We start from the raw sequence: 12,488 nt of genomic DNA, 5'->3' as shown, positions 1-12,488 counted from the left end.
TTTCCATTAGGCCCTATTCCTGCCTACTAGGCCTCCCCTATACGGTTATACCTTGTCATCCCAACTCAAGATCCATTCTTGAAACTCACAAACCTCTCAATTCTCTTAAAAATATTATTGTGTACTTTAATTTATATTTAATAATTTGTATACGAATAACATTCTATATTAATATATATCATGTTTGTCGGAAATTCGGTTCTCTCCTATAGGAGATTCACCTCACAACAAATACTACTTTGTGAGCTTAATTTTGAGCTTAATTTTAAGTTCATCACATTAAACCACTTCTATAGACAGGTACACTTAACATTTCTATTATCTGCAAAGGTTCAAATCAAACCAAATCACTATATGCTGCAGCCTGCAAGATATTGAAAACTAATACTATAATATCATTGTACTAATAGCTGAAGCTAGTTAAGTAGATCTATTACCTGATCTGCATGTCTCACATGAAACTACTATTCCTCTTCTATTGTTTTGGGTTCTGACAAATTTCATGTTTTGGGGAAACCTTTTATTCCATTGAATCCAACTGATGTAATCCTACAAACCATAGATAGTGGTAGACAGATTAGTCCATCCATGTTTCAACAGTCCATCAGTCATATTATAACCCACACCTACTCCTTGACTCAGACCTTGTATTCAGATATGTCACCACTCACATGTCTCTGTGTGTACAATGGACTAGGATGGAGTAGTTTCTCTTTTCCTGCACATGGAAGAAGATGAACTCTGATCAATCTCCATGCCCATGTTACCAATTTTGCCAGAAAGTCTATGTCTATATCAGTTCAATTTATTATTATGTTTATCTAATTAAACATGAATTGGTAGTTTAAAATTTATACGTGGAAGCTGTCAACCCAAGTCGCACATAAGCACCGAGCTAATAAATTATATGGCGATTTCATGAAAACATGTACTAGTATACTAGTACTAATATACGATAAAATGATGATTTAGTTAGGACCTTGGAATTTCACTTTTCACCACGCATCACAATTATTCAATGAACCCATTCGTGCACATTCATAAAATATTCCCAATCTTGCTACTTAACAAACACACATCAATCTTTATCTTGACTTGCCCAAACTTATCAAAAGGGTATGTGAATTATTTGCTCTGCTTTTTCTTCTGTACGATGAAATCATTATATAAATTTACATGATATACACTGTTCGCTCTTGCGTATTCATCTGTTTGTCCAGAGCATATTATCGCATTTGACAAACTAAGATCCGGAAGCAAGTGAATTATGAGCCCACAACCTTTGAAAAAAATGATCCCCTCGGGCCTTGGGCTCAGATAGCCTGGACCCATGACAGGCTTATCACTTAATGTAAAGTAGGAATTGACCATATGCCTACAAATACTCCCTCCGTCCCTTTTTACTTGTCCCTTTTGAAAAAATAACGCATCTTAAGAAAATGTTAGGTGGATATCTTGTTTTCATACATATCCCTAATAAATGTAATGAATTAGATAGAGTTGTGTATATATATATCCTAGTCAAACATTGGAAGTTGTTACATTTTGAAAAAACATACAAAAAGTTGCTTTGAAAAGAGAAGTGGACAAGTAATTTGGGACAAATTTTTTTTTCAAAAGAGACATGTAAAAGGGGACGGAGGGAGTATTCTTTAACAAATTTTAGCTAGTGGTCCTCGCTTTCATTCATTTGATCTAAGCTTAATGCAGTGGCTACTATGAATAAGTAATAACCCTACTTTGAATTCGTCTGTTTCAATAAATTTGTGTATTGATTATAAAAGACGATGACTTCTGTGGGACTCATCCATGAAGCAGAGCACCCACCCTGATTCCACAATTTAATTATCTTTATTCGTGAAGTTGGCGTTTGTCGATGACGATGATTAGCTACTCCGCAGAGATGCCAAGTAATAATAATTGCAAATTTTATTAAAATCTTGCTAAAATCTGGGGCCGGCTCAACTGTAAGACCAACTAAGGCGCCAACCTATGAAGGGCCTCAAAATTTATAATAATTTTAAATATATATTATTTTAAATAAAAAATAAATTTTTATATAAAAAAGGCCTCATGTTCAAATATGCTTAGGGTTCAAATTTAGATGAGCCGGCCCAGATTACTCGAAATCATACGTCTTTCTGAATTCTATTATCACGAGAGTCTTGTATATCGGATTCGAGACTAGTTGACGGCATGTGGACACTTATCTCCCCCACAAACGCAGGCAATGCAGGAAGGAGTGGTGAGAACTGGGAGATGAGAAATGGCTAACTGGTCCAACAAGTTAAGTGATGGTAAACACTACTAGTTGTGTACAAAATACCAAGGAGTTAAACAAAATGAACATTTCAACTAAAACTGACAAGAGGCCTCTCACTTTTCAGAAGAGGCACACTTTTCAACTAGGGAATGACCCCTTTAGCTTATAATTAGTGCCGTAACATTTAGAAAAGTTGGTGCTAAAAGAAGCGAAGAAAACAGAGGTGTAAAATGGTAACTCAAGTCATCCCTCTTAATGACAAGACCAAATGTTGTCTTCCCTCCCACATTTCTTAGATTCATTCATGTGTTCAAACATAAGCTTCCTTAATTCCTCTGAATCAACGTGGAGAGCTACACGTAAAGGGGGAGCAGATCACAGAGGCTGGCACGTGCTCCTCTTCTGCACCTACGACTATAATTGCATATACCTGCTAGAGAAGTCAACATTCAAGTGCTTTGACCACAGTTTACCCCGGAGCAAGTGTGTACTCTCTACACTTTATCTACTTCATTAGAATAACCTAACTTTTTAAAGAGGGAATAAATTATCAACCGACTAGAGAGTACGGTAGTAGTGTAATAGTGTTATCGTGTAAAAATCTCAAACTTGACTGTTCTATGCATAACAAGTAAAAATATACAGTGTGAGTAATTTTTTAGAGCAATGGTGATATATAGCGACTTCGAGCACAAGCATCCAATTTGACCTGAACTCGTATTCAGGGTCATTATTATGTGTTCAAAACCTCGGGACGTTGGGGAAAACATTCATGAATACTACAAAACCCCAGTTTTAGTAACAACTGATTATCAGGTACTCTCTCACGCCCCCTAAGTAGTATACATCGGGGCCGGAGACACGACACGGACTTTAATGCTCCTGTAAAGTGTAGTTGTGCAATCTAATTTTAAAAAAAAAAAAATTTCTGAATTAAAGTTTGGATGTTATATTTTTATATAGAAAAAGAAAATAGCAAGAATAAATTACAGAACTATATTTTATAAGAGCATTGAAATGCATGTCGAACAGTTAAAAAAAACATATAGAATTAAATGGGACAGAGGAATTACTATATTGCATCTATGTTTGCTCATATCAAATGTCATGGTCGAAATTAGAAAAACAATAGGAGGTCTGAATTTTGAAGATATGAATATATATTTCTTACTGGAATTTTGAGAATATTGAATATTTTTGAATCAAAATAACTTAAAATAGACTAGAGTTGCATCATAATTTTTAATATTCCGATTTTAATAGTATAATATAGATTATGTAATGATTTAAAACGAGAAACTCATTCCTCTCCACAAAAAAATAATAATTCCGTTACTCATTGCTTTATTTCATTTTCACAAATATATATACAGTCTCATTTTTATTTTCGATTTATCAACCACCAAACACAGCCTTAGATTCAACCAATTCTTTTTACTGTACGTGCACGCAGTACGCACATACCGAACAATTTTTATTTTTATTACTCCTATTATTATTTTTCTTTTTTTGGTCAGGTTATTATTATGTTTTTTGTGGGGGAAGGAATGTGAATAGAAGTAGGCAGAAGACGAACAGCGATATTGGTGAAAAGAGAATTAATTGCGAGCGTACGCAGGGCATGCATGCCAAATTGCCAATCACACTGTCCAAATCCGAATTTCGACTCGCCCCGATTCATTACTTGTCGCTCCTTGTTTCCATCTTTATTTCTGTGTCTACAGCGCTAGGTGGTGTCAATCAACCTGTCCATCAATCCACTCCCACATCCCCACACTCTCTTAACACCATATCTTCATCGTTATTTACAATCATTACACTACAATAATGTGCACTAGTTCGCTAATTCTACACAGTACTATCATCTACATTGATTATTCCATGTCTAGTCATGAAATTTCAATATTCATTCGTATTTGTTTCCGCGTTTTTATTGAATCATCGAGTAATAATATCATTAAAATTGGTTTGTTTTATACAAGCAAATTACTATCGTATACGAATCAGAATTGACATTTCACGAGAAACTCGAGAGTATGGTCAAGTGGAATAAAGGGAGTATTAACAAGACATGAAACATCCCCCACAGTAGTCGCAATCTCAAAGATATCATCAAATATTATCCTTGAGCTTTTAAACACTCGCACCAGAAGCTTTCAGATGGGTATTTTCTTCTTTTTTCTTTTGAATAATTTAGCTTTTAATTATTGTTGCACGTGAACTGAGGGCGCCACTTTTGACAAATACGGGAGCATCCACTTCAATACTTCATTACAATACATTCTTCGACAGTGGACAATTTTGCGACGCATACATTTTTAGTTTTTAATTTTAATAGTGAAAAATCTCTCAAGCATGAGATAAAAATTTATCTAATAAAAAAATTTAATTTTTTTTTGACTATTTTAGAGTGTAATGAGTAAATCATACTTTGCACCACTGTTTTCGAGTCGTTTTATGATTTAGTCTCATTCCTTAAAATTTTGCAGGTTGCACTTTTAATCCGTAACGCTTTGTATCCACTTAACACTTTTCCATCCAAACTTCCGTTAAGTCTAACGGAAGGGAGGGGTGATTTTTTGCCTATTTCATAGTGTAATGAATGAATCATATTTTGCACTATTATTTTTGGGTCGTTTTGCAATTTGGTCTCATTGTTTGAAACTTTGCAGGTTGCACTCATAAGTTTTAATCCGTAACGCTTCGCACCCATTTAACACTTTTACATCCAAACTTTTTCGTAACTCATGAGTGCAACCTACAAAGTTTTAAATAATGAGATCAAATCGTAAAACGATCCAAAAATAATGGTGCAAAATATGATTTACTCGAGTGTAATTTGTAATATACGCGAAATAATCTCCAAGAGATTAGATTTAGAATGAACTTTTTATCTCACTCAGTGTGGTTTGCTTTCACCTGAATTTGAAATACTTCATTTCCTTTAAATAATACTAGCCTTTAACCCGTGCGAAGCACGGGCGACTTATAATTCGTAATTTATTATTTAAATTTTAATATCATTTTATTAATATTTTAGTATTAATGAGTTGAATTTTAATTAAATTATATTATCCAACAGATTGTATGTTCTCACGATAATTTAGCTTTTACAATTTATTATCTATTTATAATTTTTTTTGTTATTAATATATGAGGATTATTATTCAATTGATTTTAAATCAGATTGTTCATATTTCAATTATAAATTATATTTAAAAGGATAATGATAAAGTTTTTGTCTTGTAATATAAGATGAGTGTTTTTATTATTTAAAACTGTTTAACAGTCTCCATATGTTGTAGACTTCTAGTTCTATAGAAAGAGTACTATACCAAACAAAAATAACCAAACCAAAAATTTGTACGACTACAAATTATACCCATGTTGGCTTATTATAGTATAGTATAGATGACAATATTCCGTTACAGTAAATATTTACATACACAGTAAGTTGCACGGTAAACTTGAGCAGCATCGAGGTACTACCTCCGCCCTTTTTTACTTGTCATTTTGACTTTTTGCACGTAATTTAAGGTGATTAAAGAACATAATTCTAATTATTATTTTTTAAATTTTTTTTCTGAATTAAAATTTATAATTTATATTTTTATTCACAAAAAGAAAATTTTAAAAATAATGAGCAAAAGCAAAATTATATTTTTTACTCACCTTAAATTACGTGCAAAAAGTCAAAGTGACAAGTAAAAAGGTACGGAGGTTGTAACATTTATTTCTGAAACAAATATATCCGTAAACGAAAGTGACTGATTTTTACCAGCTCTAACATGCTGTGGATATAAGTAGAAATGATGGTGTATGATTTAGAGACATTGATTTCAGGTAAAATCAATTTAGTCCCGACAAGCCTCATGATCCGCACAACAAAATTTAACACTCGGCCGTGATAAAAGTTGCTCATACTGCGCTCTCGCATCTTTTACTTTGCATCTCTTTCATAGTTTCATACCGTGTTCTCTAATTTCACAGACTAAAAAGTCCTACCTCCATCCCAAATTAGATGTCCCCGTTGACTTTGGGCACGTAACTTTAGGTGCATTGACCGTCTACTTCCGAATTTTTTTTTTATTTTTTCTTTTGTAAATGAAAATTTCATATTTTAATTTTTATTTGCAAAAATAAAATTTTAAAAATAAGTCACGCATCTATGCGGTCAATGAACCTTAAATTGTGTGCCCAAAGTCAACGGGGCCATCTAATTTGGGATGGAGGGAGTAATACTATTATCGTAAAGATAAATATCCCAGACAGCATCAAACACATAGAAAATCGAAAAACTCACAAAAAATTATCAACAATACGTCGGCGTGATCATTACATAATTTACATTCAGTATGATTTAAAATTTTTCAATCGGTTATTATTTCTTCACTCGAAAATAATGTCGGAGAAAGGCAAATGTCTGTATATTGAAAAAACAATTTTTCTAGAAAAAAATTAACGGATGGATATATGGATAGAATTTGTATATCTGGAGATTCTGCTGAGGAGGGAGATTCAATCTATTTAAAGTGGGTTGCGAAATGAGTACAAGAAGTTGACATTTCACAGGTTTGTGTAAATTACACAATCCAGCTCAAAACACATAGAACAAGTTAAAATTATTACAGCCTTATATTATGTTTATGCACAGACAGACTTGTGAATAGTACTGGTAAAAGATAGAAGATGAAACACATCACGTGCGAAGCTCCAGGATGATACGTATTACGAAGTTCATCACTGTTAATATACAATCACGACTACTATTTGTTTGTATAACATGACAGTGCATCCAAGTATATACAATGACTTCTGTTCATAATCTAAAATTTATTAAATATTAAATTTTATATAATAATAATGTTTCTTGAGATGCAAGATTAAACAACTTCCAAGTGTTGCTATCAAAGTTTAAGGTTCTGTGTTTTGAGCTGTAATCCCCTGTAACGCGTAGCCGCCCAGTTTAAGTCTATCATAACTTCCATCTCACCCTCTGGATATTCTTAATTTGAGTATTTATCCTAATTAAGCAATTAGATAAACAAATGTCAAACTAGTAACATCAAGTTTAAGGTTTCATGTCTGAGTTGTAATGCCTTGTAATTTGCAGCCGCCTACTAAAGTCTACGCTTAAATTTGATGCTGTTTTTTAAGAATATTGCAGTACTTCATATGTTAACTTAAGAGTTAGTGTATTATAAATTCGGTGGTTTAAAAATTTCTAATTTATAAAAAAAAATTGATTAATTTTTCCAAAATTTATCGATTTATTGGTTATACTAATTTGACTAAAAATTCTTGATACATGTAAATAATCTTCAATAAATTCTAAATCTAAATCGATAAATCAACCGATTAGTTCCAATTATCGACTTCTACCTCCACGCTGTTACATGATTCTGTCAAATGTAAAAACATGAACAAGTAATACTAACTGTAGACTAAAAGGCCCCAAAGTGTGTATTCAAGACATCAGCTTAGAGAAAATCTTTGACTACTCACTAGTTGAAAGAACATAACTTTTTTCCTTTTCAGATCTCTCTCTTTACTTGTATATATAAAGCCCATGCCTCTCCCCACATTGAGCTACCAAAGACAAGATTTACCATACAAACACACACTCACTCACTCTGTAATCTCCTCTCTCTGCAAGTGAATGTTGTGAATTTCCCTTGAGTTAGGGAAACAAAACCTTCATGGAGATGTCTACAGATCAGAAGATTAAGTATCAGCTCCAAAAACAAGATGAACCCCAGATGAGGAAAAAGGGTGGCCTAATTACTATGCCATTCATTATAGGTATGCTACATTATTTATTACATGTGTGTGTGTTGATGGGGTTGTGAGATTTACTTGAAAGTATCAATCTTTTTGATTTTGGGTGGTGAAATATTAATGATGTTACTGAAAATGAAATGCAGCAAATGAGGCATTTGAGAAGGTTGCTAGCTATGGACTATTGCCTAACATGATATTGTATCTAATGATGGATTATGGAATGAGCTTGACAAAAGGCCAAAATATACTCTATTTCTGGAGTGCAGCTACTAATTTCATGCCACTTATTGGAGCTGTTGTCTCTGATTCTTATCTGGGTCGTTTCCTCACCATTGGTCTTGGTTCCATTACCAGTTTGTTGGTAATTTCTCTGTTTTTTGGTTCTGTTTCTGTCATTTGTTTTGTTAAGTTCTGTTCTTTTTCATGGTTGTACTAAATCCAAAGAAATAGATAGGGACTTTAATAATTGAAAGAACACCACAGACACAATTGGTCACAACTCACAAGATAGCAGGATTATGCTGCAAATGCTGGCTTTTATGTGTGAATATATTCATTCTTTACTCTTTATTAGTCTTTAAAGTGTAAATGGATATGAGTTCAGCTGTTGTTCCTGATATGTATCCATCAGGCCACTAAGAACAAAGAACTTGATGAAATGTAGAGAGGAACTCAAAAGGATGTGGAGGTATGGAGTTGTTTTAAATCCTGAAAACTTATGTGATTTTCTTTTCGAAAAGGCAAACAGGGTTCTTGAAGAGGACCCTGACCCTTGACTACGATTTTAACTCATTACCTGGCTGGGGAGAAGGGGAAGGAGAGACCGTTATCACTAGGCTATCTTGCAATTCCTTTAGATTAATCGCCTAACTGAATATTAAATCATGCAAATGGAATACTTATATTCTTCTTCTGTGTAGATAAATGATACAATAAGAGCAATTTGAGTATGTGCATTTCAGTTTCTTGTTCTGTCATAGTAGAGAAATAGTGTTCTCACATAATATGTTTTGTTAAATTAACAGGGAATGATTCTTTTATGGTTAACAGCCATGATTCCACAGGCAAGGCCCGGCCCTTGTGATCCTCGAACACAAGTCTGTAAACCAACTTCATCATCTCAGTATTCTCTCTTGATTGCCTCTTTCACTCTCATATCCATTGGAGCTGGTGGCATCAGGCCTTGTTCATTGGCTTTTGGTGCAGATCAAATAAATAATACAGAGAATCCAAAAAATGTGAGAAATTTAGAACGCTACTTCGGTTGGTATTATGCTTCTGCAGCCCTTTCTGTTGTGATCGCCTTGACCGGTATTGTCTACATTCAAGATCACGTGGGATGGAAAGTTGGTTTTGGAGTTCCTGCCATTTTGATGTTCTTATCTGCTTCTTTGTTTTTTCTTGCTTCTTCGTTATATATCAAGCACAAGATTAGGACTAGCTTGTTAACTAGCTTTGCACAAGTTATTGTAGTTGCTTATAAGAATAGGAAAATTGATCTTCCTCCTATGAATTCCGAAGTATGGTATCACCAGAAAGAATCAAAGTATCAATTCCCGACTAGTAAACTAAGGTATATCATCTTTTCATAGAAGTTTAACGGTTAACTAATATATTTTTGTTATATAGCTCCAGTTTCATTGTTTTGAAATTAAAATTCTTTTATCATGTTTATATAGGTTCTTAAATAAAGCCTGTGTCATAAGAAATCCTGAAGATGTTAGCTCGGATGGCATAGCTTTGAACCAGTGGACCCTTTGTTCAGTTGATCAAGTCGAAGATTTGAAAGTTTTGATCAGAGTTATACCATTGTGGTCTGCTGGAATCATGATGTCAGTAAACATAAGCCAAAGTTCATTTGCAGTTCTTCAAGCTCAGTCCATGGACAGGCATCTGACTTCAAACTTTGAAATTCCAGCAGCCTCCTTCGGATTGTTTACTGTCATTGCTCTATTCGTATGGGTAATGATATACGATAGGGTAGTGCTTCCAGTTGCATCTAAGATTAGAGGAAAACCAGTTTATATTGGCGTGAAAGAAAGAATGGGAATTGGTCTATTTTTTTCGTTCCTAGGAATGGTAGCATCCGCGATTGTAGAGCATATTCGTCACCGGAAAGCAATCGAGCAGGGATTCTTAAACAACCCTAGTGCAGTAGTAGACATGTCTGCATACTGGCTTATTCCTCAACATGTGTTGAACGGGTTAGCTGAGGCGTTTAATGCCATTGGCCAGACAGAGTTTTACTACTCGGAATTTCCCCAGAGTATGGCTAGCATTGCATCATGTTTATTCGGATTGGGGATGGCATTTGCCAATCTATTAGCTAGTCTCATTCTCAGCACTGTGGATCACGCGACAAAGAAAGGGGGGAAAGAAAGCTGGACTTCTAGTAACATTAACAAAGGACATTATGAAAGTTACTACTGGCTTCTTGGGGTTCTGAGTGTCATAAACATCTTTTACTTCATGTTCTGCAGCTGGGCTTACGGTTCTTGTGTAGAAAAAGTAAATGGTGTTCCACGCGAGATGGCAATCAATGGTTCTGCAAAAGAGTTGCTGAAGCTAAGCTGCTCTCGGGTGAACGATGAAGTCGAAAATGGTAAAGAATTGTCTAAATCCAGGCTATTACCAGCTTAATTCTTGGTCTGGGCACTCCACTGAAATGCATCTATAACAAAATAGTACTGATTTCATATATTACATAAACTATGATAAATAGGCTTAAATTTTTATTCATAATCTTATGTATGTATCTCCCTTTTCATGTCACCATGTAATATATATATAATCAAGCTGTGATATAGGAGCTGTATTACAAATTACAAGTCCCTCCATGAAAATGATATAACAAGCAGCTTTATTGCACTGTAGCATTTGTGATGAAATATTATATGCATTACAATTTTGGTATTAAATAAGGTTGTTGAGTGAGATTTGCAAGTTAGAAGAGTTGTAGGCATCAGAGTGGATGGAAAGAAAGAATCTTGAAGACATTGGAAAGAAATGAAGCATAATATTTACATCAGCAGTATAGGCTTCAGAGAATCTTGAAAACAAAACAAAAGGCCATGAGATGGGGGGACCAGTTGAAGATGATGGATGATCAAACTTTTACATGGCGTGGGTCCAAATCATCCAAATCATTGAACTATGTTCCGGGTGCATCATAGCCAATATCATTTGTCATTGTTTTGGCTCTCTCTTTCCAGATACATATTTATCTTCGGATGAATTTGATTTTAAAAACCATCGAAAAAATAGATATCCACTGCACTGATATAATAATGCACACTCCCTAGTCCCTTCATGTACTTAGTTATTGAATGCTGAAAATAGTGAGTTGTAAATAATTGTGCAGGAGGATTAGTACTTCCTCTGTCGCCTCGTTTGTTTACGTCGGGAGACGGGGGCTCCGCACACATTCTAATATTCTCGTAAAACGTAGCTCGATAAATTATTTTGAACTTCTTTTCTAATGAATAAAAATTTGTTGTTTAAAATTTTATACAAAAAAGAAAAATTTTAAAAATAAATTATAGAACTATGTGGGTGTTTGGCACAAACTTATAAGCCCGGCTTCTAAATTATAAGTAAGAAACACTTATTTGTACCGTTTGTGTAAGAAGTCAAGAAGTACTAAAAAAAGCTACAATTACTACCTTTTGTCTCACGACTTCTACTTATTTCTCAAACACTTTTATCACTTATAAGTCTTAACTTGCTTTTAACTTATACTTCAAGCAATAAGCACTTATTTTAAACTCACCCAAACGACCCCTATGTTTTATATGCGCCTTAAAATGCGTGTTACAGTGTGAAAAAAGTGTAAAGAAATGAAAGGGACAGACGGAGCAGTTGCATAATTTGGGAAAAATAATTGGACAGCTTCCCGTTACATCAAATGAAATACGACTTTTCACCGAGTATAGAATTTTGATATGATTGTTGTTTTTGGGACATAATTTGCAGCAATTGTTTCATGCCTTGTCTCTTCCACAGACTCTATCAACATGGAACCCCCGTTTGTACTCACGAACTCAGCTTTTCACGGATATTCATCATCATTACCGATCTGGTTCACTTAATAAAACCTGGACGGAAATCTGATTCACAAGTAATTATTGCTTGCGTACAAGACAAATTGCATATAATAATTTTGGAAAGTGAATTTGTTCATCAATATCTTCCCTGTTCCGTTGTGTGCTAGCTTCTTCACTTTAGTGGGAATATACAGCTTTTTAGCTTTTATTGGCTTGCATAATTGCACTTGTTGACGTTATAAATTTGATACTAGGGCCCTCTTCTTCGTCCGTAACAAAAATTGACTCCTACGATACATACTAGAAATCCGGTCCAGCATCTTGGATCTTGGGACTTGGGGAGGACTGGACGAGTTACAAACCGGGCCTTGTCCATTGAGTGGAGATCCAGATCTTTTTGT

The 12,488-nt window shown here is 34.4% G+C and overlaps 1 protein-coding gene across 1 annotated transcript; it reads left to right on the top strand.

Moving 5' to 3' along the window:
* Positions 1-7,709: 7,709 nt before the first annotated feature.
* On the top strand, positions 7,710-10,917 carry LOC108205638 (protein NRT1/ PTR FAMILY 1.1). The gene is made up of 4 exons (XM_017375630.2): positions 7,710-8,065; positions 8,188-8,405; positions 9,070-9,617; positions 9,724-10,917. The coding sequence occupies exons 1-4, from the start codon at positions 7,963-7,965 to the stop codon at positions 10,682-10,684; spliced, it is 1,830 nt and encodes a 609-aa protein (XP_017231119.1). The 5' UTR covers positions 7,710-7,962; the 3' UTR covers positions 10,685-10,917.
* Positions 10,918-12,488: the final 1,571 nt, after the last annotated feature.

This window comes from Daucus carota, chromosome 2 (assembly GCF_001625215.2).
Source record: "Daucus carota subsp. sativus chromosome 2, DH1 v3.0, whole genome shotgun sequence".
Classification (NCBI taxonomy): Eukaryota; Viridiplantae; Streptophyta; class Magnoliopsida; order Apiales; family Apiaceae; genus Daucus; species Daucus carota.
This window is presented reverse-complemented; position numbering and strand designations above follow the sequence as displayed.